The sequence below is a fragment of the Macaca nemestrina genome, chromosome 2 (genome assembly GCF_043159975.1).
Source record: "Macaca nemestrina isolate mMacNem1 chromosome 2, mMacNem.hap1, whole genome shotgun sequence".
NCBI lineage: Eukaryota > Metazoa > Chordata > Mammalia > Primates > Cercopithecidae > Macaca > Macaca nemestrina.
Window position 1 is genome coordinate 160,019,812 of NC_092126.1, and position 27,519 is coordinate 160,047,330.

Below are 27,519 nucleotides of genomic sequence, written 5' to 3' on the forward strand. Positions count from 1 at the left end.
AAAATGTGCCACATCACTAATCATCAGAGAAATGCAAATCAAAACCATCATGAGATACCATCTCACATCAGTCAGAATGGCTTTTGTTTAAAAGTCCAAAATAACAGATGTTGGCAAGGCTGTGGAGAAAAAAAAAAAATTTACATTCCCACTGTTGGTGGGAATGTAAATTAGTCCAGCCACTGGGGCAGTTTGGAGATTCCTCAAAGAACTAGGAGTTGAACTACCACTCGACCCAGCAGTCGCATTATTGGGTATATATTCAAAGAAAAATAAATCATTCTGTCATAAGGACACATGCATCTGTATGTTCTTGACAGTGCTATTCCCAATTGCAAAGACATGGAATCAAACTAGGTGCCTATCAGTGGTGGAGTGGATAAAGAAAATGTGGAACATATACACCATAGAATACTATGCAGCCATAAAAAAGAATGAAATCATGTCCTTTGCAGCAACATGGATGCAACTGGAGGCCATTATCCTAAGCTAACTAACACAGAAACAGAAAAACAAATACCACATGTTCTCACTTATAAGTGGAAGCTAAACATGAGGTACACGTGAACATAACAATAGAACGATAGACACTCTAGGGATTACTAGAGGAGGGAAAAAGGGAGGGGAGCAAGTGCTGAAAAACTATCCGTTGGGTACTATGCTTCCTACCTGGGTGATGGATTTAATCATACCCCAAACCTCAGTATCATGTAATCTACCTTTGTAATAAGCCTGCACATGTACTCCTTTATTCTAGAATAAAACTTATTTTTTAAAAGGGAAAATAAAGTAAAAGTTAAAAAATAAAGAAGACCACTTTTCCCTTTCTCCTTGTGTATTTTAAGAAGGATGGAAATGAGAGTAGATGGTAACAGAGAGAGTAGGGAGATAGGCTAATGTGGTGGTTCTCAGAATGTGCCCTGGGGGTTCCTGAGACTCTTCCAGGGGCCCTTGACGTCCAAGTTGTTTTTCTAAGAAAACATCATTTGCTTTATTTCACTCTCATTCTCTTTCAGGTGTACAGTGTTTAAGTAGCTATGATGTCACAATAGATTGGATGCAAAAGCAGATATGAAAATCTAGCTGTTTTCTACTAAGCCAGACATTAAAGAAATTTGCAAAAAGGAGCAACTCTTCTCATTAAATTCTTTTTCGTCTTAGAAAATATATTTTTCTCTTAAAATGTTATTTATGTTAGCCTATAATGGGCTTATTGATGTTTTAAAATGAATTAATATTTCCCAGTTTTAATTTCCAATACGGTAAATATTGACAGCAATAACTCACAAACAAAAGGTCCTTGGGGTCCTCAATAATTTTTAGAAGCATAAAGGGGCCCACCCTGAGACAAAAATGCTTGAGAACTACTGAGAAAGCAGGTAGGGGGTCTCCTAGGTGTTAGAAGAATACCAACTCTTCAAGAATCAGATAGGATTCAAGGGAAAAGCTTAAATTCATGTCATTGCCGATTCGGATGTCCGCAGTCTGCCCCAAGGTGTGAGTTGCATAGGATGTTCCTTTGGAACTAGGAAAATACCTTCTCTCGCTGGAGGAAAAGGTCTGGACAGGGCATCACCTTGCTGCCTCATCTTAGAGGAGTGCTCCAAGGATCATTCCTGAAGCTCTCCAGGGCTCTGGACCAACGAGGCAAAGTCGTGCTCAACATGAACACAGTCTGTGGAGCCTGGCTCTCATCAGCGCAATTCCTTATGAGAAATGCAGCACAGGAGTTCTCCATCCATCTGCTTGCTGGGCTTGCATCCTGCTCTAGGGATCATAAACAAGGCTTCTTCGGCTTAGGGAAGAAAGAGCTGGGTCTCAGGAGGAAATATCTTACGAGCCCTGGGTGGTAATCCCAGGCCAGATGTGCCAAGGGGTTGGAGTGGCGTTCCAGGCCAGATGTGGAATTGGGAGAGTGCCCAGCCCCTCCGAGGGCTCAGCTCTCCACTTGACAGGGTCCTCCCTTTGCTCCACACTCAGATTAGAATCTGCAGCTCTGAACAAGTAAAAATAAAAACCTGTGAGCTTCCACCCCTGGCTCCCCCAGGACTCCATTGAGAGCCTCTGCAGTGGCAGCCAGAGGTTTCAAAGGTCACCCCAGCTGGGCGGATTAGAACAACAGATCTCCCGGACCGGGTGAAGTTGGCTGCTCAGCGGAAGGCAAGTTGCAACATCTGCGAGCAGAGTCAGAACAAAAGCCCCTTAACTTTTTCGGTCTGGCCCTGGGCTCTGTGGCGCCCGGCACTCCTTCGCTCTCCATTCGTGGCTGGACCTTGGACAGGAACCTCTGCAGTACGTTGGTGGTGAAGTGTGGCTGCCTCGCATCCTGACTCATGTGAGAGCTGCCGGGGAAGAGGCCGCGGTAAGGTGGGTCCCGTTCACTGGTGTGTGGCCCTGCCCAGCTTTGCTCCGGTAGGTCACAGCAAGTCAGCCTGGCACAGCTGAGGAGCAGCGCACTCCGGAATTAGGAGTGATTAAGGAACTTGTCAGGATTTGAGTGCATTGCAGAGAGGATTAAGGTGGGAGAGCGGAGCTGTCAGTGCCTGGGGCACTTGCACGTGGGTGGTTTTGCTGCCTCTGATGTGTGCCGTTGTTGGAGGTAGGGTTCACGGCAGACTGCGGAGCCTGCTTGGGAGCCCCTCCCTCTAGGGAAGGTATGGTATTTCCAAGATGCCCGGCAAACTGACCAGGTGCTTCAAGACAATGATCACTTAAAGTGTGTACCCTTTAGGTAGGGAAGGGGACAACTGGTTTCTCTAAACTCGTTCTGTGGTATTTCTTGAGACCTGCTTTTTTAAACTTATTTTCTGAGTCATTTGCCTCCTAGTTGCAATCTCTTTTCGCTGTAGTTGAAGGTGTACCTTTCTGGGTTCAAGAGACAATTTAAAGTGCTTTTGATCAAATTAAAGTCCAATTAACTCAATGCTGCTTCAAATGTTTAATATATTATGCTAGTTGTGAAAGCCTCATTTGGAGGTGGGCTTTGGCCCAAGCATCATGGGGTGAGGGGTAAAGGGGTAAGGGGGAGTTTCCTGCTCTTGAACCACTGCTCTGTTTTTTTCTTCTTACTTCTCTGTGTTTCCCGTTTGATCTGTGTTTAGCTTGTATTGAATAAGACCCCCTAGCTGAGTGTGTTTGATTCTAGCCACTGAGCATTGCTCTGCCATTAGAGAAATTATTGCAGAAATCACCCAACCTCTCTGGTTTTCTTGATTGGAATATAGTCAACAGGCTCCACAAGGGATTAGAGAGGAACAAGGTTTGGTCTAATTTACTTTATTATTATTATTATTATTTTGTGACAGAGCATTCCACATATGTCAGTAACCATTAATTGTGTGGCAGGGATCTGTTTATGCTGAGGATGGCAGTGGGTGGAGCGATGGGCTGAGGGTGAGCAGAGCTGTTTGGTGTGGCTGGGCTCTGGTCCTGCCCACACAATAGTTGAGTAACTCTCCCCCACAAAACCGCCTTGCAAGGGACTAGATGTTCCCTTGCTGTATTGATTTGCCTGTTCCTTTTCTAATCTGAAGCCACACCTCTCCTAGGGCTGGATGACTCCTGTCTAATGTGCTCTTGAGACCAAGCAGGTGCCTTTTGATGAGAACATCTGGGGCCTTCAGGAGATTTCCATGGGTTTAGATCAAGAGGACTTGCACAGAGGGTCCTGAGCCACTCCTACCTTCCAGGAGGATCTCACCACTCCTAGCTTCCAGCTCCCCTGAAAGCAAAGGTAGAGAAGAGTCTTGTGTCTTCAAAGCCAGGCCTGACAGCAGAAGGGGGAGGCACGTCCTCTGCTCCTCTTCCTCTGTACAACTCCCAAGCCTCTGCCTATTGCATTTCTCGTTACTGGGGATGGCAAGAAATGCCTCATTTGAGATTTGGGGCCTCCAAGAAGCCAGCAGATTTTGACTTTGTAATCAGACCTTGGTTTGGTTTTCACTTTTGAGCTGTGTGATCTTAGACAAGAGTAGTTGGCTTTCTGAGCCTCCATGTCTTCCTTGTGAAGGGATGATCATTAGAACTGCTCTTTCTGATTGAGATGGTTGTCCAGCGTGATGTCAGCACATACACCTTGCTCATTATGCTGCTAGTACAGACACAAAGATGCTGCAGGAAGCTGCCCATGGGCCTCAGGCCCTCCTCCCCACCTTCCCAGGGAATTCTGCTATCTGCTTCCTGCTGCTGTTTTCCAGTCACCCCACTCAGATACCCTTGCCTGAAGATAATTGGGGCTTCTTGCTGTCCTTGGTGAAAGGGTCTAGATCTATATTCAGGGTGGAGAGATGGGCGTCCCTTTGGGAACTGGATGATAATGATGTTGACAGTCACTGCTATTGAATGCCTTTTGTGCTATATTATGGGTGTTATATACATTCTCATTCAAGCCTTCCCTTCAACTTTATGAGGCTGATATGATCGTTCCATTTGACAGAGAAAGAGATGGAAGCCAAGAGAGTTGGAGCGCCTTGCCCAGCCCACAGCTTTAAAGTGGCCGTGCCCCTGGGTTTGTGGCAGGGTCACAAAAGTCTGATCCTCATGATATCTGTCCCCACCTCTACCCCAAGTCTCCACCCGGTCCTGGCTGCACAGTGTATCTGTCACTTCACCTCTGTGGCAGAGGAGGAGGGCACAGGGAGCAGTGTTCCTACTGGGGTGTGGTCCTGGGTAGCTATGTGGGATATCAGAGGCCCATTCCTTCCCCAGTCCCGTGTTTCTACGGTCGCCACACAAACACACAACACACATGCCCCACTCGTGTAATTGTTTGCTGCTGTATACCAAGTCTGTAGCTTGGCACATGGTAGGTTTTTAATAAATATATTTTAATTGAGTGAATGAATATATCTTGATGCTTGCCATTAAAATTATAGTATGACTGCTTTTAAATGGTTCTACAAACATACACTATATGCTATAAATGCTATAAATATGGCAAAATGTTAATTGTTAAATCTAGGTGATAGGCACTGTGGGTGCTCATTTTATCATTCATTCTACTGTTCTGCGTGTTTGAAATTTTCCATAATTTTTTTAATTTAAAATTTCTATATCATCAAATTCATATCATTATTTTCTCTGTAAATGTGTATCCATAAAGCCATCTGGTATTCCACTGTATTTGACCAGTTCTCACTGTTGGATTTTTAAAAATATGGTCTAGCTTCTGTCATAAATAATGCAAATAGTGTTCTTGTAAATAAATTTTGGGCTGTATCTCTGATTCTTTCCCAATAACTTATTTCTAAATGTAGGATTAATGGAAAAGATATGGATGTATTTTTAAGAGTCTTTTTACCAAATTGCTTTCCAGAAAGACTACACCAGTTTTTAATTCCCCACGGAGGGTGTGGGCATGTCCATCTCTCCATGGTCTCACCAGCAGCATAGGTTATGTTTCTTCTTAAATGTCATTTAAATGAAATGTTTTGGTTCATTTTTAAAAAGTGACAGCTTATTCTTAATTTGCAGTCTTGGATTATCGTTGGAGCCAAGCAGTGTTCAGTGGTACATCTTCTGTGCACTGTTCAGGTCATATCATCCACCTGTTGATCTGTTGGACTGCTTTCTTCTGATATGTAAAGACTTTTGTTTGGTGCAAACATTTTATTCCAGGTTATCACCCATCTTTTAATGTTGTTGATAGTATTACAGAATATTTTAATTTTGTATATATATGGTAGTGGCTCTCAGCTTTTCCCCTTGTTATCTCAACTTTGACTTTTCCTTTCCCACCAGCCCATTTGGCTGCTTACAGGAGGCAAGAGGGCCCAGTGGTTAAGAATAGCGGCTCTGGCACCAGGTGCTTGGGTTCAAATGCCTGTTCTGCCCCCTAATAAAAGCATGAACTTGGACAAATTTCTCAATCTCACTGTGCCTCAGGTGTCTAATCCATAAATTGGGGATACCAAGATTTGCTGTCTCATAGTGTTGTAAGGAGCAAATTAGCTATTTATTATTTATAAAGGGCTTGGAAGAGTACCCCACATCTAGTAAGTGCTACACTAGTGTTTGCTTTTATTGTCACCTACTGCAGGGAACCTGTGAGTCTTATTATTTGGAAAGGAATTTTGTTTGCAAAGCTAATATCTTATCAGTGAAAGAGAAAGCTGGGTTTATCAAGCATGGGATGTGCCCTATTACAAACGAGCCTAGTCCCTTTGCTACTTTCACTTGAACTTCACAAGAGATATCCCCATTTTATTTTTGTTAGAGATTATTAAGTTTAAACAAACTAATTACATGCCCCAGAAAGCGTTGTTCATTTGTGTCAGCTTACCTGACTCACAGCATAGGACTTAACTGTGTGACCAGACAGCCAAAGAAAATGAACAGAAAAGCTAATCTAGGAATATGGCTTCTCTTCAGTTCAGCAGATGTGTGTCCCACATCTGGACCAGTCACCAGGGATTTTGTGGTAAGAAATGATGGTCAGCCTGGAGTTGTCCCCACCTGCACTTGGAACCTGGGACAGGGACACTTAGGGTGTATTCCAGGTGGTGGCAATGATTTTCCAATGGCCTTGGCTGGAGTCCGACCACCTAGCTGCTCTCAACTGCAATGTTTTCCCGGCCTGGTTCTTCAGATTTTTTTATGGATTTTGGAAATTCCCCCTGAAACTCCACCATCTTTCCAACAAATCTCTTCTCTGTTTATAAGAGCAGAGTTAGCTTCTGTTGCTTGCAATCAAGTACTCAGATATGAATTTATAATAATTCCACTTTAGGAATTATTCCTAAGGAAATCTGTAGGAACTCAGGCATAGATTTCAGCACACATAGGCTCATCACCAGGCATCATAAAATATTTAGAAACTATCCAAATGGCCAGCAGTAGGGAGATAGTTATGTAAGTCATACATCAATATGATGCATATTTGAAAATCGAATGTCTTAAAAGCAACTTTTCCCCCTTATTTTAAGAAAAGTTGTAGGGAAAAAAATAGAAAACATCTATGTACATGGTATGCTTTCAACGATGTAAGATATGTGCTTTTCTATATTGATAAAAACAAAATTGGAGGGAAATGCACCACCATTCTATATAATAGAATTATGGATCTTTTCACTTAAAAAAACTTTTATTTTAGTTTCACATTTTCACATTTTAAAAGAACTCTGGAGCCTGATAAATCTGGGTTTAACTTCCACTTCTGCCACTGAATAACTGTGTAATGGGCAAGTTATTCCACCTGTCTGAGCTCAGCTTCTTTATTTGCAAAATGATGACTATACATACTTCCTGGGGTTGTTCTGAGGATGAAAACAAATGAGATAATGTATCAAATGCTTGATATGGTGCCTGGAACAGAATGTATTCTCAATAAATGATAACTTATTATTTTTACATATTGATAATTTTCAAGTTTTATGATGAAATGTATTTAAAATTGAGAATAGAAATGTATTTAAAATTGAGAATAATTAAATATCACAAAAGAGTTGACCATCGCTCTAATGGGTAGTCATCTGTTACTTCTCACGTCAACCCCTTATTCTGCTACCCTTGCCAGCCCCAGTCGCATCTTATCTAGTCCCCAGTAGGCCCTGGACCAGGAGTCAGGGCTTAAGGTATTCTTGCCAGTGATGCCATCGTTTTGCTCTGTCTCCTGGGGCAAGCGACTTACCCTCTCTGGGCTTCAGTTATAAACAGAGGCATTAGCCTGGATAATCTGAAAACACCCCGCTTCTCTGATGACCTGTGATCTCAGAACCTTGTTCACAATCTGCTCCTCAGAGGTGGGATGTCCCCCCTTGCCTGCCTCCTTCCCTTCATTCAGCCAAGACTCTCCCCTTACCTCACCCAAGGTTCTTGCCGTATTAACCCAAAACTGCCTTCCTCTCTTGGAGTATGGATCCCATTTTTCTATAACCTGCAAGCTCTTGCAGTTCAGGCTAAAGCAGTTTCTACTTTCTACCAGAAGTGCTTAATGTAGATGTTGGTCCTGAAGAGTTAGTGACTATTAAATACAGATTATCGATACCTATTACAAGAACTGTTTCTCCATTCTTGTCCTCAGCTTCCCCTTTCCTAGAAGAAAGGGACAGTGAAAAGATGGGAAGTTCCCCACAGGGTTTTGAGGAGGCAGGGCATTGCCCTGGGAACCGGAGCATTTGTCTGGGATGGGCTGTGCCTTGTCCTAGCACTTTGTGTATAAAAGACAGAGCCTCTCATCTTCAGAGAGGAACTGTGGGTGGACACTGACCTAACTGGGGATCTGCTCCACGTAAAAGCCACACCTCCAGGCTGGACACACCTGATGCCTGAAGGGAAGACAGGGCTATGCTTTGTCTGATCTGACCTGGTCCTCTTCCTTCCTTTTTGCAGACCATGGGGGATGTGAAGCTGGTTGCCTCGTCACACATTTCCAAAACCTCCCTCAGCGTGGATCCCTCAAGAGTTGGCTCCATGCCCCTGACAGAGGCCCCTGCTTTCATTTTGCCCCCTCGGAACCTCTGCATCAAAGAAGGAGCCACCGCCAAGTTCGAAGGGCGGGTAAGAAGTGTGGCTGGATGGGGAGACTGTGGGGAAGGCTGGGCAGGGGCCACTGCTCCTTGTCAAGCCTTCTCCTGGGCCAGCTGGATCTAATAGAAGGCTCAATTTTCATTTGGACCTTCATGTAAAATGAACCTGTGCCACTTTTCTCTCTTTCTTTTGTTTGTGGTGGGTTTTGGTCTGTGCTGGAGAACTTGGGGGTGGGGAGGACGCTGCAAGTTGACCATCCTGTGATGTTTTGCTGTTAATGTAGGTTGTGTTCTGGGTACATGCTATGTAATTACAGGAAAAGAAGACACGGTCCAGTGGCAGGAAGAATACAGCTTGGGTTTATATATGTCCTCAAAACTGGACAATTGAGAATTGACTATAATTTTTCTCTTACTTTATCCCTGGAAGGAGTGTTTAGTTAGCTGACCTTCTTGTAGATCTACTTGGTATATGCAGAGCAGTGATAGGACCTCTCATTTCACTTCTGTCACCTGTCGTAAATGAATACTGGTCACTTGCCCTTACTGGGACTCCACTTCTTCTTCTGCAAATAGGCATGATCATTCCTTGTCTACCTTGTACTCAGAGGAGGAGAGAACACTGAAGAATTGCTGTGTTATGGCTCAGCAGTCTAAGAGGGAGCTCCTGAAAGCTTGTAGAAGGAGGGGGTCAGGCTGATGATTCTTTCTGAATGATGCCAGACCACACCTTTGTTGTAAGTGGTGGGTCTGGCTACGTGGTTGTCTGAAGAGTTTGCAGGAGTTGCTGCCTTGAAAATGGCCTGGGGCTGTACTGAATTGCATGCTGTGCACGGACCTGTGTAATCAAGACTGTTTGCTAATGATTCTGACCTACTAGTCCTTTCATATCTTTTACCAGAAGATTGTTGGGGATGTTAGTGACGTTCCTGGGGAGTCTGTTTCTCTCTGGGCACTACCAGGATGAGGGCTGTCTTCTGTTGCCCTGACTGTGGTCCCCTCTGTCCTCTTATCCTCAAAGCTAACAGGAAAGAAGCAACAGGAAGAATCTCTGGGGGCTCATAAATGGTTTAGATGACCATAAAAAGGAATGAAGTACTGACTCATGCTATAACATGGATGAATCTTGACACATTGTGCTAAGTGAAAGAAGCCAGACACAAAAAGCCACTGATTGATTATAGGATTCCATTTATATGAAATGTCCAGAATAGGAGTATCTATAGAGACGGAAAGTAGAAAGGTGGTCACCAGGGGCTGGGGGGAAGAGGGATGGGGAGTGACTGCTGATAGGTACAGGATTTATTTGGGGCTGATGAAAATGTTCTGAAGTTAGTAGTGGTGGTTACAACTTTTGAATGTGCAGTACTTACAAAATACTGAATTATATACTTAGAAAATTAAAAAGTAAAAAACATTTGAGAAATGGCTCAGACAGCAAGATGGATCTTAACTGCACACCCACCCTTCTGCCATACTGCTTGTGAGACATAAACTCCTTCCTCAATTCAAACAAACGTGGAGAGGAAGAGACGGCAGCAACCATCTCATGTGATGATGCCTTTGCTTCCTTTGCTGACTGTGGCGTCAGTGAAAGAACCATGCCTTGAGTGACTTGATTTGGAACTTCCATTGCCTGAGCATCGGCCAGGAGCCAACACACTGGAGTTCTTGGTTGCTCAGTGTCCTCTGGTTGGCAAGTCATACCTTCTGTGTGGCTAAGGTTTTCTTCTCTGAGAAAAGACAACTGGCTGTTTCTGTATTTTTGGCCCACAGGGGTGGAAGAAGAAAAGTTGATAGATAGTAAAAGTACTTCATAAAGTTAGAAACTATACTTTGGTAAGACAGTATTTTTCTTAAGGAGTTAAAATTTACATAACATACATTTAACCATTTTAACGTGAACAATTTAGAGTCATTTAATTCAGTGTTGACTGCAGTATTCTTAAAATGTAGCTTTCTCTATGTGAAAATTTTATTTTTCTTATATGGATGAAATAGTTGACTTTGTATGTTACATGTGGACTCTATGTCAAAATGCCTGTGTTCCTCATGAGTCAGACTGCAGTGCTACTTGACCACTTGCCACCTGACTTGAATTAACCCAGAACAATGCCTTGGCAGCACACTGGGGTATACAGAAGAAAGACTACTCCAGAGAGACATCGAAAGCATCTGGCTGTCTTGCAGAGACAAACGCAGAGGGAGAGACTGTAGAAGAAAATGCCCTGGAAGCTAGCATGCTGCACGTGTGTGGTGTTAGTGCAGGAAAGAACACAAAGAGACTTTTGCATCAGGGAAGGGCCGCACATCACATGATCCCAGAAGAAGACAGCTGGTTGTTTTGATACAAAGATGAAGTTAAACAGGGGGTGTTTCTGACCTGGTGACCTCAGAGAAGTGAAGAGTTAGGTGGTGTTAGCCTGACGTGGCAGGGGTTTTGAGCAGGAGTTGCTGGTTATAATAAGCTCCAAACGCTCAAAACTCGCAGTTCCCTATTGGGCATAGTCAGTGGTGATCTGCCTTCAATGCGTGTCAGCCTTCACTGTTGGGGTCACTTGACCTTGCCTGAAGCCGACCCCTCCCTCCAGGTCCTGGGACACACCCCTCCCTCCAGGTCCTGTTCTAGGTGCTCAGTCGTCACAGAACTAGTCCTGGTATCACTCTCAGGATGGCCTCAGGACCACATTTCTCTGGTAACTGAGCTCTTGCAGGACCTCTTATGAGTGACTAACGTAAAAAGTATGCCTTCAAGCAACTTCTGGGGCCCAGGCTGGTCCCCGTCACAGTTGACAGGAATCTTCCTCCTGGCCTGTGTTCACAGCACCTCTGCGTGCTTTCCTCCGTGAACTTGCCCCCACAGTGGAGGCAGTGGAGGGTCCTAGGACTTCCCAGCTTCTTCTGAAAGAGGTTCAGGGACCCTCCCATCACTGGGAAACACAGTGGAGACCACAGATGTGACAAAGTTCTAAAGATTTGTTTCCTACTGCCTTCGGAGCTGCCAATCAGATGTTCTTCAAATGGGTGCCTTTGGTTTTTATTCTCGTAAGACGTTAAAAACTATTGCCTACTCTGCCCCATTTCCTTTTTATGCCTACTTTTAGACAAAGGACTTAATGAACCACTACCTTCAATAAAGCTCCTCTTTCTATCTAGAGACTTGGGTGACATTAAGATGGGACAATAGGCACCCCCTGGTGGTTCAAGCCTCTTTCCAAGGAGCTCCGAACTATGAGATGCTCATCTCTGTGGGCTCAGTCTCTCAAAGCCTTTAGGGCTTTTCCACCTTGTGGGAGATACACTGGGTAGCCAACACATAACCCATGACCAGGCCCTTTTGCCTTTGCCCTGTTCCATGATGGGGTCCACTGTAGAGGCTTCCTTTGCAGCTAAAGGTAGCCCAGTGACACATTTGGGCTGAAGTCAGGGAGCTTCTGGGAAAGCCCCAGACTTCTGATTAAAGGAAGATAAAAAGATATCACTGGTGCTCTCATATTCCACCCTTCCCTTGCTTCCTGCCTTCAGTACAGGTGTAATACCTGGTGCTTGGGCAGCCAGATTAAAACCATGAGGCAACAAGCCTGCACACTAAGGATTGGTTGGTGGCAGGGGGACAGCAGTGGAGGGAGTGAAAAGAACCAGCAGCTAAGAGACACAAATCCTAAAGCTCAAAGGCTGTCCCAGATACGATCTTTGCAGTGATTCACACAGGAAATGTTACAGAAAGTATTCCTAACTGATAAATAGCTCATGAGATGCTTGTGGAGATAGTGTCTCCTTAAATGAAGGGAATGAATAGGAGGAAGACATTGCACAGGGATAGGGGTTCCTTATTCTGAGTTGATTGTGGCCCTGCAGTGAAATCATTCTAGAAGAATTCATTCACTCCCTGGCTGTGGCCATCAGACTTTAACCAACAGGGCCTAGGATTTATAAGAGGAAGTCAACAACTACTATTTGATTAGTGTCTACCGATTTGACCTAAGTCCCTTCCCTCCTCTCCTCTCTCCTCCCCTCCCCTTCCCATCCCTTCCCTTCCGTTCCTTCTTCTTCTTCTTCTTCTTCTTTTTTTTTTTTTAGCTTTGCCAGCCCAAAGCTTGAGGAGACTGTATTTTCAGGAATTCATGAAACTTTATCTCATTTCCACCTTTAGACCCAGACAACCAGATCCCCCTTCCCATGCCCACAACCTAGAAGCCCCTGTTCCTTTATCCAGCTGTTCTCTCTCCACAGAGCAGTGGAGCAGGCGACCTGTTTGCCCAAGGGATATGCCCACTGGAGCCAAACTGTCCCCATGTGCTGGGTACCCAGGACCCAGGAATTTTTTTACCAAATGGCCCTGAGCACACTTCTTACAGCTGTGTAGACCTCCTCCCATGAGAAGATGTTGCTAGGCCTGGGGGGTGGGGTCAAAGGGCAGCTGTTTGCTTGGGAGGACAGTAAGGTAGGCGAACATTCAGATGTGGGCCCTGTGTTCTGCTCACGTGCCTAGTAGAACAGGATGTAAGGGTGGAAGGAGAAGTGCACAGGACTGCGCCACTGTCTGTTCATTGCTGGGCCTCAGGAGTGGCTGGGGGCTTCCATGTACAGACAGCCAGGGCTCCGCAAATGCCAGGGGCTGGTAGAAACACCCCTAGCTGCTCTGTTGCCCATGCTGGCAGCTGAAGTGTTGATGGGCTGCTTTCCCCACCACAGAGTCAAGTATGAAAAGAGAGCAATGGTGGGAAAAATCATGAAACTACTGGAGATTTCTTCCCTTCTACCCTGGAATTTATTCTTATCAGAAAAAAAGCAAACATGGTGACAAGCCCTGGCTGTGCTGTGACTCGGATGAGCTGATACTTTAGTGTCTCTTGAGAAGTACAGCCCAAATGAGGTTTCAGCTCACACTCCTGGCCTTAGCGTTCGCTGAAGTGGGCTTTGTGATAAAAAGCGAGCCCTGGCCCTGTCAAGGCGTGTTTCTGTCTAAACTGTGGAGGGTGGAGGAAGGGAACATGAGAATACTGAACCATGGAAGCATGAATAATTAAATTCCTCAGTTTACACTTTAAACAGTGGTAGTATCCGTCTCCCAATAACTTTCAACTCAGTTCACTTCCAACTCAGAAGCAGTTAGCCACCATGTTCAGCACTTTGAGAAATTTGAAAGAAATGTCTGGTTTGCTTTCTGTCCTCAGTAGTCTTAATGATGTGGTTCTGGAGAAGAATACGCATATAGAACAGCAAGATATGACAGTGTATAATTAGGTACTTGAATTTCTTCAAGAAATAGTTTGTACCGTAGGAATTGGGAGATTAAGATGAGGCTGGGAGTGACTTGAAGACTGGTTTCCTGCTCTGATTTCTGCCCTTCCAGTTCGTCCTTCCTTCTGCTACTTAAGTGATCTTCCTGACACGTAGATCTGATGGTGCCACCTCCTGCTTTATACGCTGGAACTTTGGATGGCTCCCCTTGCATGAAATTCTGCAGCACTGCTTAAAAGGCCTTCGAGGACCAGCTCCTCACTCTCCAGCCTTGTCTCCTTTCCCTCCCTTCTTCCATCTGATGTATTTTGGTGATGGTCCTGCTCCCCTGGCCCACACAGGCACAGTACAAATCCTTTTATTTGGCACCACCTTTGTGGAGAAAGGGTAAACAAGAAGCACATTTTATCTTCCTATTGGTTTGGGGTTAGGAACGGGGCAGATATGATAGAAAGGGGACTAACATATTTGTTAATGGCTTATTGGTACCAGGCTTACTATCCTAATCATTTTATCCTCCTGGCAAGGTAGCTTTTATCCTGATTTTTTATAGGATAAGAACCTGGGGGATCCAAGGGATTATAACATTTACACCAGTAAGTGATGGAGCCAGTTTTAATGGACCTAAGTCTCATGTTCCTCCTGCCCATGACACTGCCCCTTCACATGTCTCATCTGGTTCCTTGAACGCAATGACCATTTCTTATCCATCTTTGAATAAGATGAATGCCTGCCATATGATGAATGCTCAAGCAGTGTTTGGTGTCCCTGAGGAGAACCATGGCGGTGAAGTGTCTAAGACTCCTGGTGTCTTGCCAGTCAAGCCCATAAGGATTTGGTCCCTCACTTCTTCTAGAGTCCTATGTCTCTGTTACCTCTGTTACCAAGCACTCCCTGCTTGGCTTCAGAGCCCTCACTCTGTACCAGCCACATCTCTATGCACCTGCTCCCTGCTCCTCTACAGGCTGTGTCTATATCAAGAATGCCCTTCCTTCTCCTTTCCATCCTACCCAGCCTCAGGATCTGATTTAAATTCTACCTCCTTCAGGCTACTTTCATTATGCTTCCTTTCAAAGCATTTCATTAGAGTACAGAAGAGCCATGGTTATAGGATGTGGACAATTCACAATAATCATATAAGATCATTCTTGACCAATAGCCACAGGAAAGAGTTGACTACTTTGGCCTTTTAAAAAGGTATTATTCACTAATACTCTCTGTGCCTATAACTTTGTTACAAAGAAAAACATTATTTAAATGCTAAACTATTTTTAAAACAAAACTTCAGACAAAGTTTAGTTATTTGCCTTAGCCCTTATTTCGACTCTCCGTAGGTAGCCACCATTAATCATGTTGAGTATCCTTTCAGAAATGATCTATACAGATATGAGCATATATCTGAATAGCCTTGTATATACACAACTGGGCCATGTATGCATAAAAACCTGTAATTTGCTCCTTTTATTTTTTTGTGAGTTCATTGTAGGAAACATTTGTGGGGTACATGAGATATTTTGATACAGGCATGCAATGTGAAATAAACACATTGTGGAGAATGGGGTATCCATCCCCTCAAGCATTTAGCCTTTGAGTTACAAACAATTCAATTACACTCTTTATTTTAAAAAATACAATTATTATTGACTATAGCACTCTGTTGTGCTATCAAATAGTAGGTCTTATTCTTTCTATATTTTTTGTACCCATTAGCCATCTCCACCTCCTCCCCCACCCTCACCGTCCCACTACCCTTCCCAGCCTCTGGTAACCATCTGCAACTTGCTCTTTTTACTGAATGTCTTTCGATGTTTTTGTTTTCACACTAGCACACAGATCCACCTCACAGCTCTAATCCTGAACTTTCTAACCCTCAATTGTTCCCTTCTCTGAATTCCTATAATACCATACATATATATGACTCATTTTTACTCTTTATCAATTTTTGTTTTTGAGACAGAGTCTCACTCTGTTACCCCAAGCTGGAGTGCAATGACACAATCTCAGTTTACTGCAACCTCCGCCTCCTGAGTTGGAGGTTCAAGCAATTCTCCTGCCTCAGCCTCCCGAGGAGCTGGGACTACAGGCGTGTGCACACCTGGCTAATTTTTGTATTTTTAGTAGAGACAGGGTTTTACCATGTTGGCCAGGCTAGTCTCGAACTCCTGACCTCAGGTGATCCACCCACCTTAGCCTCCCAAAGTGCTGGGATTACAGGCGTGAGCCACCATGCCCAGCCTACTCTATCAATTTTTTAATCAATTTATAATTTGATCCATTATTGTTTATCTTTTGCTCCTTCAATGAGAGTGAGCTGTTCAAGGTATAGGATTGCATTGTCCAATAGGATACCTACTCACTAGTCACATGTGGCTTCTTAAATTTAAATTAAGATTAATTTAAATTAAATTAAATTGAAAATTCAGTTCCTCAGCCACATCGGCCATATTTTAAGGGCTCAATAGTCACATGGGGCTAATGGCTACCATGTTGGACAGCACAGATTCTTGAACATTTCCATAATCATAGAATGTCCTTTTGGACAGGGCTGATCGAGAGCATGTGTTCATACATAATTCCACTTCCCATACTGTATATCACCAACCCACAGCTGGAAGATATACTGAAAATAGTTGTTCCATTCATAATAAAATGAAGACATTACATTCTTGAGAATGAAGTGAATTCTCAAGATTCATTCAAAGAAAAATATGATCTGTGATGAGAGAATCTTTGTCCTTCATCTTCATTGTAGAATGCTAACCTTGATATCCCAGCAAGCTTGAATGTGTTCCTAAATTTTCCACAGTTGTCTATTCCATGTGGCTGGTAGTCCAGATGTCACAGAGTTCCCAAAGTACTCAAAGGGAAAGCAGAAGAATGAGAAGTGGCAGGGCAAGTATTACTGAAAGGTTACCATAGTCAACAGCTGGTGGTCACTTCGGGTTCAAAATGGTGGACTGAACAGACGTATTAACTTCCTTTCCTGACAAATATGACATTGAAATAAACATGAAGAGGTCCAAAGAGAATGCATTCATAGCTGCGCTAAAAACACGAGAGGGACGTTAGTGGATGAGAGATTTTCTTGGGATTGCATTGAAGGACGTATCAGCTCTGCCTGCAGAACAATTAAGGGTGAGACTTCAGCCATATATTTGAGATTAAAGGATTTGGAGATTAGGAGTGGATGTAGGGCAGAAGTCGGGGTGATTAAAGGAAAGCCTATTTACTAAACATGTATATGGAGAGAAGTGAAGCTCCTGCTGTAGATGTTAGTTTTTAAGAAACAGGATGGAAGTGTGTTGAATGTGCCATCATCCGTCCACTTGCTCCATGACAAGCCTGTGACCATGACCAAGTCCTCTCTGTGAAGCCTTCTAATAGACATTCCCCATGTGGGGCTTGCAGTCCGCCCCCTCATTCAGGGAGACAGGACTACTTCCAAGAGGTAGAAAACCCACAGAAGCCACCTATATTTGGAAACTAGTTCTTCGGTCACTGATGGTGAACAGTTACTTCATGGACACCAGATATCTGAAAACAACATTTATACAATATAATATTGCTATCAAGAAAATTGTTGTTTTTAAAAAATCAATCCATAGACAAAACCCAAAAGTGTTCGTTATAGTTACAGAACAGAAAGTGAATCCTGTAAGTTTTGGCAAGCCAAAAGTAGTGGGATGGTGAATGGTAAGGTAGAGACAGAAAAACAGAGGAAGAGAAAAATATAGTGACACTAATGTCCCCATCTTACACAGTGGGAAGTAAAGAGATTCCATCTAAAATGGATGGGTCAAATAACAGGTTTAAGTATGTGACTTAAAACCATAATGACAGAGGTAAAAAAAAAAAAAAAGTCAACTCATGGGCCATATTTGGCACACAGGTCTTTTGTGTTGTGTTCTCAAAAAGTTTGAGCAAAGATTTGCACATGGAAAATGTATACATATGATTTGTGTATAAGTGGCTTTTCTTTACAAATGAGACCTGGCAAGGTTTCCACATGGCCACACTGGCCCAGAGGGTGCCATCACTGTGTCTAGACATTTTGTTTCCAGGTCATCATAGTCCCCACCATTCCAAGGCATCTCCCAACACTAAGGACCAGTGCCTATTGCCAGTGAGGACTTAGCTTTTCTCCTAGCCAAGTCTATATTCATAATGGGAAAGCAGGAAATGGACAGGAAGGGCCTCATGACATTTCTTGTCCCAGCCCACATTCCCTACATGTGTTTCCTGTCCAGCCTCTGTAGGCATTGGAGTTAGTGATTATGCTATAAATGTCCAGCAAAAGATCTAAAAACCAAGCCAAGGCCAGTAAGAGGGAGGCACCGTAAGCCAGAGATATTTCTCATCACTCCTGTGGGACTCCAGTAAGTGCTGTCTAAATTCTTAAGAAATAGACACAGAGCAAAATAAAAATAATTAAAAGAAAAATAGATTATTTCAAGGGTTATAGCTGAGAAGTAATACTACTGCAGAGAGGGGAAAGAGTAAAAAGGAAAGAAACCTTTAGCCATTTTATACCCTCAACTTTCACCTTTTACTTTATACACATTCTTATTGCTTGAATTTTTTGTAAACAGTAGACAGGAATTACTTCTGTATATATTTTAAAAGCTCAATAAAAATGCCTGCAAGAAGACTCAGTACAGCTATCTGAGTTCAATGTCCAGATTCTATTTGACAATTTGTCAAAGATGAATACACAGTTTACAGTGAAAGAAGTGTAGACAAAGTCCGGGCATGGAAAATATATAACACTGCATTAAAAAAATTACACAACTCTGCTGGCATTTAAACAAATGGAAATCAAAATACCTTAAAAGTATTTATGCACCTAAAAAACTAGCAAAATAAGGTACCAAGAGCCCACTGCTGGGGCTGTGAGGAAACAGGTGAGGTTTTCCTTTGTTGGAAGTACTGATTATTGGTTCATCCTCCTTGGGGCTTAGATTGGCAGAATGTTACAAGGGCAATAAAACTGTTGATGTGCCTTGCCAAGAATTCTGCTTTTGACACTATAACTTAACTCTTAAAGGAGAAGAAAAAATGTAGTTGCTACAAAGATGTCCAAAGCACTGTTTTTAATAACAAAAAAGGAACTAGTTTTTACTCAAAAGGGGATAGATTATTATACAAACACATCAATATGGCAGATATTACATAATCACCTATTTGTCCTTGTGGTAGCTATATCCATACATGAAAATGCGTGTGAATAACAAAAGTAGGAAGAAAAGTAGAACAAACGCTGGGCACACTCTGATCACAACCATAGAAAATCCACCAATGTGTTCACTACCTAAAATTAGAAGAGGATTTGGAACTGTATGAATAGAATTATTTTTTGTTAAAGTTCTTTAAGTGTCTGTGTTTTTAAAATTTCTCAGTGACAGTTTACTTATTAGGGAAGAGATGGCTGGCGCTATCTAGATATGTCTGTCTCGCTACTAATAAGGCCTTTAGGCTCCTATTGTTTTAACATGTTTCCAATTATCTTGACTGTCTGCCTTGAAATGGAAACAAAGCTGAGTGGCAAAATGACCAATGAGAGATAAAGAGACCAGATTGGGGTTTTCTTCCTCTTAACTGTATACTCAAAGTGGCCTAGGGGATCTACACAGGCATGAGCGATAGCACTGAGGTCTGGTTCATTTGTTCACATAGATACAATTTCTGCAGAGCTCAGGATGTTCAGATTCCTTCTAATATTTATATTCCTTCCAACTCTAAGTAAAGTTACTAAGTAAGACACTACTTTCATAAATAATGACCAGTGTGAGTTGAGCGTCCTCTGTGCTCCAGACTCTGGAGATACAAAGAAAAATAAAACATGATTACTGTCTTCAGTGATCTTGCAACTAATGAATTCTCAATATCAAAACAGAAAATTAAACCTTCCTTCCTCAATGAAGCCTTTTCTAGCTCTTCTACCTCATTGCATTTCTTTCCATTTCCATATTCCTAGAGGGTTATATTCTGCACTCTACAATTTAGATTTTAATTAGATAACTAACATAGTGTGTTGTGGAAAGAGCCCTGGACTGGAGTTCTAGTTCTCACGTAGTTGCCTTAAAACTTTCTACAAACCACTAAACCTCCCTGCATCTCACATTCCTTCTTATAAAGTCACGATTCAGATGATCCCTAAGACCCTTCAAGATCTGAAATTCTATGATTTGTCTGTTGTTGTGTGCTGTGTTTTACATGCTTAGTTTTTACAAAACACACCTCGGTGCCAGCTCCTGGTAGACGCCCAGTGAAAAGAGATTATTTATTCAGTCTGTAGGTTTTCTAAACATTAATCTCTTGTCTCATTAACGTTCTGTTTTTATTTAAGATAGATTTTGAGTGTTTGGATTTGATTCATTCAAGTAATGTTTATCAAGCACTTTACCGTGAGCTGTCTACTGTGTTGGCCGTTTGTGGTTTGAGGAGGTGTTTGTGGAGGGCTGGCCATCATTTGTGAGGACTGTGGTGTTGAGATCTACACATCAGGCTGAGAGTTGGACCAAATCATCTTGACCGTTGCTCCCATCTTCAACATTTTATTATGTTATTCAGTGCCTATTTGTATTGAAGTTGGTGTTGGAGTTTTCTTTGTGGTTTGTTCTGATCACTTCTGATTTTTAATAATATATCATACATTTGTGTAGCATTTTACAGAACCCCTTCTAGTTTTGTTAGAGGGTAGAGAGTGCTAGTTACCCCCTCTCCCATTTCTCAGCACTTGGGGAAAGATACACAGAACGAAATGAGGTGAAGTGTGTGCATGGAGGGCCAGTGCCTCTAAGAGCACAGCACCCTCCCTCCAGGAGAGCTCGACTGAAGGATGAGGCCAGGGCTCTCGTGACCCCCTTAGGAGTCCATCTGTTCAGCCACTGGAGGGCAGAGTTACTGGAGACTTGCTGGCCCAGTGCTCCCAGAGCTCCTCCCTCAGCCCCTTCTAGGCTTCATCTACTGTGAGGGTCTTTCTCGCAATTAGCTTGGAGCACTTCATCTCTGGCCGGAAGCCTCCAGTGGTTCTGAGTGCAGACTCCTGGCCTGGCATTTGCCATTCTCCACGATGTGGTGCTAGTTGCCCATACCAGCACTCTTCCCAGCTGCCAGGCCCCACGATCCCTGAGCAGGTCCCGGGCTTTCCCTCTTGGACTTCTGTCATCCTTTCTAACTAGAGCCCGGACCCCTAATCTATCATAGTGCTACCCCACTTCTTCCAAATGTCACCTCTTCCAGGGAGCCCATCCTGCTTCTCCTTGCCAGTTGTGGTCTCTTTCCTGCTGAATCACCCTGGGGCTTTCCTGTACTGTGTATCTTTGGCTTTATGTTCTGGTTATTTAAGTACTCGTCTCTAGAACGTGAGCCTCTAGACAATCTCTTATTCATCTTTGTGTTCTCTATAGCACCTAGGACAGTGCCCGGCCCGTGGTGTATATTCAGTCAGACCTGGTTAGGTTATGGCTGAGCAGGGATGGATTTAAACACACCGGGGCACGGCAATCAGCCCCGTGATGCCAAAGTGCTGTCATCTGCAAATGTGTTTACTGGGAAGCTTGTCGGCCATCATAAGGAGCTGCCTCTCTTAAGACCAACAGTGTGATCTGGAAGGAGATCTGTTCTGGTGTCATGTGCTTGGGTCTTTGTCTCTAATTCACTCTGTCCTCTGGGCTGTAGTTTCCTCATCCTATAAAAATGAGAGAGTCAAACCAGATGACTGTGATGCCCCTTCCTGTTCCAACATAACATGATTTCATAAAAATACATTTATTTGTATTTTATTTTATTTTTTGAGATAGTCTCACTCTGTCGCACAGGCTGGAGTACAGTGGCGTGATCTCGGCTCACTGCAACCTCTGCCTCCCGGGTTCAAGCCATTCTCCTGTCTCAGCCTCCCAAGTAGCTGGGACTACAGGCACGTGTAACCACACCTGGCTAATTTTTGTATTTTTAGTAGGGATGGAGTTTCACCATGTTGGTCAGGCTGATCTCAAACTCCTGACCTCAGGTGATTCACCTGCCTAGGCCGCCTAAAGTGCTGGGATTACAGGCATGAGCCACTGCGCCCAACCATAAAAATAAACTTTTAACAAGATTTTGGAGTAGGGACCTGGTGGTTTTATGAGCATGCTTACCAGTTGACCCCAGTGCTACGTGACAGGCTGACTTAAGTGACTAGTTTGCAGGTTCGTTCAGTAAACGCTCATGGTATGCAGGATGTTTGTACTCCTGCAATAAACAGATGACAGAGGAAACCAAGACACTGTCCCTGCATTCAAAGGTTTGACATCCTCAACTTGCTGAGGCTCTAAATCTGCACTTCGCACACCCATTACATGCACACCAACCTTGAGTGCTGGCACGTTGTGTGGGAATGAGGAAGTGTGTTCTGATGCCACACATGGGACCTGACGTCCTCTTCAAATTAATCCCTGTCCCCTGCCTCTGCTAAAGAACTCTGAAATAAAAGTGGGTGGGAGATGGTGATGGTGAAAAGAGACTTGTGTCCTGTAGTGATGGTGAGGATGAGCAATAGACTCGCCTGTTTTTCTGTCATGCGGTGGCACACTGAGTCCCCAAGCAACTCCTCTAAGAGATGCAGGTCCCTCTCAGCCACTCAGAAAACTCCAGCAGGGATTAGAGCAGGATGAGGTGGGGGCAGGCAGGGCCTGTTGAGAGCTGAAGTTTAGATGGTGAGCACAGAGTCCCAAGCCTGGGAGGGAGGTTGTCTGTGGAGTGTGAAGAACTTGGCTCAACCCGGCCACCAAATGCTGGAAAGCCTGACAGGGGAGTGAAAAATGAGCCTGGAAGAGTTGGAGCCAGGAAGGCAAGGAAAATCAAATCAAATCTGGATCCTGATTTAAAAGGCATTAGGCCGAGGGGAGCCAGGCACCTGAACATACTTTCCACAGCCTGTCATGCTAGGCCTGCCTCATCCGTGCGCAGCGAGGGGATGTCAGGCCCAGGGAACTGGTTCCCAGGCCACTATCCCCTAGTCAGTCCGCTCAGGCACAGGCACGACCCCATCAAATGCCATACTCTGTTGGGCTGGAGGCCGGGAGAGCTGCTGTGGCTCAGTCCGGAAAGGAGTGAGGAGAGACTGTTTCTGGAGCAGTCTGGTACCAGTCAGTCCTCCACATGCATAGTGAACACTGGTATGGAATTAATGAATTACCTGAGATAAAGCTCTTTTGTCATAAAGTCAAGTTATCCCCAAGCCCACCCCCCACTCTTCATTTTTAGCAGCCAGGACATAGCCTTTTGGGGTCTGAAGTGAAATTCTGGACCCTCAGTGCTGGAATCACTCGTGGAGGCACTTTATAGAGAGTGATTTCTCAAGGTGGGATCCGGCAGAAACCACTGGGTGCCTGCAGAGTCCCACCCAGACCCACTGAGGTGAGACCAAGGAATCTGCACTTGAGCACACTGTCCCTAAACAGGTTCTTCTATAAGCCACTCAAGGGACAGCCGTTAGTCTCCAGAGACGGAAGCAAAGGTCACACCTGCAGGTTTCAGCTGCCCCTGGGGGAGCACGTGGGAAGTGGCTGGGCAGTGGAGGAAGGGGTGACTGGGCTTCTGCGTCTTGCCTGATTTTACTTCTGAGGGTGGCGGGTCTGACAATCACAGGCCCTGGGAAGGGGCTCTCTGTTGATAGGCTGCTTGAGCATATTGCTGACTTATAGATTGGTGATTTATTTTATTTTATTTATTTTATTTTGTTTTATTTGAGACGGAGTCTCACTCTGTCGCCCAGGCTGGAGTGCAGTGGCACAATCTTGGCTCACTGCAAGCTCTGCCTCCCGGGTTCACGCCATTCTCCTGCCTCAGCCTCCTGAGTAGCCGGGACTACAGGTGCCCACCACCACGCCCAGCTAATTTTTTTCTATTTTGTTTAGTAGAGACGGGAATTGGTAATTCTTACTATCACCATTATCTCCCCCATTATCACCCTCCCGAGGAATCCCCTAGTGAAAATTTAATACGACAGTTATACTTTATACTGTATATGTGTACTGTAGTATATCTGTGGGTATACATAAAAAGAGTAAGACTTTTTGCCCCTTACTCCCGAGAACAAATTGTCCGCCCCTCCCCCCACCTTAGGGATGCTATTACCCCCTTGAGAATGCATCATATAGATTAAATTTTATAATGCTTATAATCTTCTGGAGTAGAGGTGTGGAGTCAGAATAGAGAAGGAAAAATATGGGTAAGAAATAATAAACCTGGGTAAGAATAGCATACAGAAATAAGCACTGTACAGTCTTGTATTATAGTTGTTAGAGATGGGCTGCAAATGTGACTATTTGTTAGCTTTCTGGAAATCATTTTGTCTTTAAAAAATAAGCCCATTTGCTCAGGACATGCATCAAAGGCCTAACTAGTGGGAACTCTAGAGATTATGTGTGGGTATATACACACGTGCCTGTGCATAAACAAGGGAAGCTGTCTGGATGCTAAAGGTGGTAGGGATGCTTTTTGGGCAGAAGACTGGAGACCCCTGGCTCTGTCATTGTTCTATCTCCCCTCCTACCCTGAACTCAGATCACCACTATCGTCTGCTCCACACCCTCAGCCCTGTTCCCAAGCTGGCTCAGGCCCCTTCTCGCTGCTCTTCGCCTCATCTGACTTGTGGCCCTCGGGTCTCTGTTCTATACTTGGTCATGCTCCCTGAACCTCTCCAAAGTTTCAGTGGGGAAGAGAGGGTGAGGGCAAGACTCGAGCTGTGGCAGAGTATGGGTAAATACCTCAGGGAGGACCAGTTCACCTCGACCTCTTCTTCAGGGAGCAGTGGCCAGCCCGTGCTTATAAACATGTGCTTGCCAGAGTGCAAATGATCAAGAAACGTCAGGGCAGGAAATCAAGAAGCTTTGTGTCATGGGGCAATGGAAAGAATAGAAGCACAGATTTTGTAGCCAGGATATCTGAGTTTGAATTTCTTCTGCTTACATTCTCTAGGCTCCATAGCTGAGATGGGAATAGTAATTCCTACTTCCCAGCATCGTTGGAGGGTTGATGCAATGGCAGATGTGCACCAGCACATAGCAGTTGCCTAATAAAATGGTGGGCATCGTAGTACTATAGTAATACAATCAGGATCGCTGATCTGTCCACAGCACCGCTCTAAATGGCTTACTTTGAGAATGCTTTAAAGTAAAAATGCAATATTCTACTTAAGAAAGCAGATAAGCAAAGGTAGAAAGAAGGCTAAAATTACCTATGGTTCTGCTTTGCTCTCAGTCTGTATTATTGTTTTGTTTAATCGTTCTGTCCTATAGTTCTTTTCTAAGCTGGGGGTTTATTTTGTTTTCAACATAGGAATAACTACAGGATTTATAGGGGCAGAGTGGCTTGTGGAACCATCACAGGCCATGGGTCGGACTTGATTTTTAATTCAATCCCATCCTTTACCAGCTGTGATCATGAGTAATTTGCCAACTCTCCAAGTCATGTTGCTATCTATAAAATGGGGATAATGCTACCTATAATATGGCATTACTTAAGTGAAATATCTTTGCTGCATATGTAATAGAAGTGCTTAGTAACTTTTAGTCATAACTAAAATTATTCATACTGTTTTGTATCCTGCTTTTTTCAGCCAACATAGCATTTTTCAAATCACCCCGTCACCATAATTTTAATGGTGAATATTCCACTAAATTTGATATGCTACCATTTACTGAATCATTCCTCTGTTGGCAGTTATCTTGATGGTTTCTAATATTTCCTTTTATAAATTAAATTTGCATCAACATCTTTACACATGAAGTTTTTAATTCCATATTTAATATTATTTCCTTGGGATTGATTAGTCAGCAGAAGAGAGGTGAATGGGAGAAGGATTCGGGCATCTGTAAGCACAAGTACTTTCCAAGAGGCTAGTCTTCTTCAGCTTGCACTGTTATCAGTAAGGGAGAAGACACAGCACCAGTTTTCATGGCCCACCTGCTCCCGGATCTATGAGATTTAAACTCGCCTTGTCAATTTGGAGCACCTCTGTCCACCAGCTTCTTCCTGCCCCAGCTCATAGCTTGGTTCTCTCCGAACCAAGAATCCTTCACTAGACCTCAGTCTGCATCTGCCCTGCAGCTTGGCCTCTTGTCCTGATGCCACACGGGGACCAGCAGGGCCTGCAGGTACCAAGCGGTCAGGAGGGTGGGAGGCAGGAAGCCAGAGAGTCTAGTGAGAGCTGAAACCCGTAATGGCCTCTGCTGGGGTGGCAGAGGGAGCGAGAACAGCAAGCAGACTCAGAGGCCAGGCCTCTTCATCCTAGTCCTCAGAAAGATCAAGACAGCCCAGGGCTCAGGAGACCTTAGTGCCTACCATGATGCCTGACACACAGTAGGTGATTAAGAAGTGAAAACCAAAGGCTGGACAGTGGGAGAGCTGTGAGTGCAAGGAGAACCATCTTCTTCCCAGAGGTTTACTGACCTTGACTGATTGATAGAGGACCTCATAATTTCAAGCTGAGAGACTCTTCCAGCCACACTGGGTCAAATGTTGAACTACTTGGTACTTGTCATTCCTCTTTTTCTCTTTTCTTCTCTACACATCATGATCCTGGCCCACATAGTGATTAATTTTAATCATTCCATTGAAATCATATTCTTATTCAGAGTATATTTGTCAATTTGTCTTCACTGAGCCCCATACTAGGAGCCTTTGGTTGGATACTGTCTCCCCTGATAGAGAGTGAGCATCCTAAGGCAGGTGCCACGTCCATTGTACTGACTCTAAAGTAGGTGCACAACGAACACAGAGCTGGGTTCTAAGAGGCATGAAATGCTAAGACTCAGTTCTTGCTCATTAATGCCGCCTGATTGAAGTACTAAAATGTATGTGCATGCACACACTTTCCTGAACTTATATTTGTTTCATAAGATCTGCCAGTGCTGACAGCCAGGTGAGGTACCCCATGCCTATAATCCCAGTACTTTGGGAGGTTGTTTGGGGAGGATTTCTTGAAGCCAGGAGTTCGAGACTACCAGCCAGGGCAGCAAAGCAAGACCGAGTCTCTACAAAAAATAGAAATAAAAAAAATTAGCTGGGCATAGTGGTATGCAACTGTCGTCCCAGCTACTGAGAGGCTAAGGTGGGAGGATCACTTGAGCCCAGGAGTTCAAGGCTTCAGTGAGCTATGATTGCACTCCAACCTGGGTAACAAAGCGAAACCCCATCTCTAAAATTAAAAAAAAAATTACCTTGTTGAATCTGTCTTTTCCATCTCCGCTATTAGAGTAGGCGCTCCTTGTAGGAGGAGACTAGATCCTTAACCTTCTTTACATCCCCAGTGTCTAGCACAGTAGCAGTGAAGGGTGCTCAATGAGCCTTTATCCTGTGCATAAACAAACACTAGTAATGAACAAGACCCTATGCCCTATGGTCAGTATATTAATACAATAAAATGTGCAACAAAAAATATAGGAAAGAAGCATGCAGAAGACCTCATGAAGAAGGCCAGTTTTATTCTAGGCCTTTCTAGGGTCAGTAATTTATTCAGTTACAAAATAAGGGTGTGGTGTTTAACAGTGCTCTCGAAGAATACTCCTGCGGGGACACTGGTGAAATATCTTGTCAAAAGACTAGGAAGCCTTGGCGTAACTTTTTGATACTTGGAACTTTCTTGCCCATGATTCTATTTGACTCCCCTGAGAAGTAGTGAGCTATGGAGGAACAAGCCTGAATTTGGGGACCTTGTGTAAATTACTTACCTTCTTTGAGATTTTTTTTCTTACCTATAAAATTAGTATGGTAACACTGACCTTACAGAGGTATTGGGAGGATTAACTCAAATGACGTACATAAT

At 43.9% G+C, this 27,519-nt stretch overlaps 1 protein-coding gene across 6 annotated transcripts in view; it reads left to right on the forward strand.

Moving 5' to 3' along the window:
- Window positions 1-27,519, forward strand: part of LOC105470265 (myosin light chain kinase) — a 272,694-nt gene that overhangs the window by 84,355 nt on the left and 160,820 nt on the right. For 3 of the 6 annotated variants that reach the window (XM_071092340.1, XM_011722063.2, XM_011722065.3), the window contains exon 3: window positions 8,329-8,496. In XM_071092340.1, coding sequence (XP_070948441.1) covers window positions 8,332-8,496 — 165 coding nt within the window. In that variant the 5' untranslated portion in view covers window positions 8,329-8,331. Of the gene's footprint in view, window positions 1-2,123; window positions 2,368-2,636; window positions 2,655-8,328; window positions 8,497-27,519 lie in introns of those variants that run through there. The other 3 variants (XM_011722064.3, XM_011722066.3, XM_011722067.3) reach the window with 3 other exon arrangements.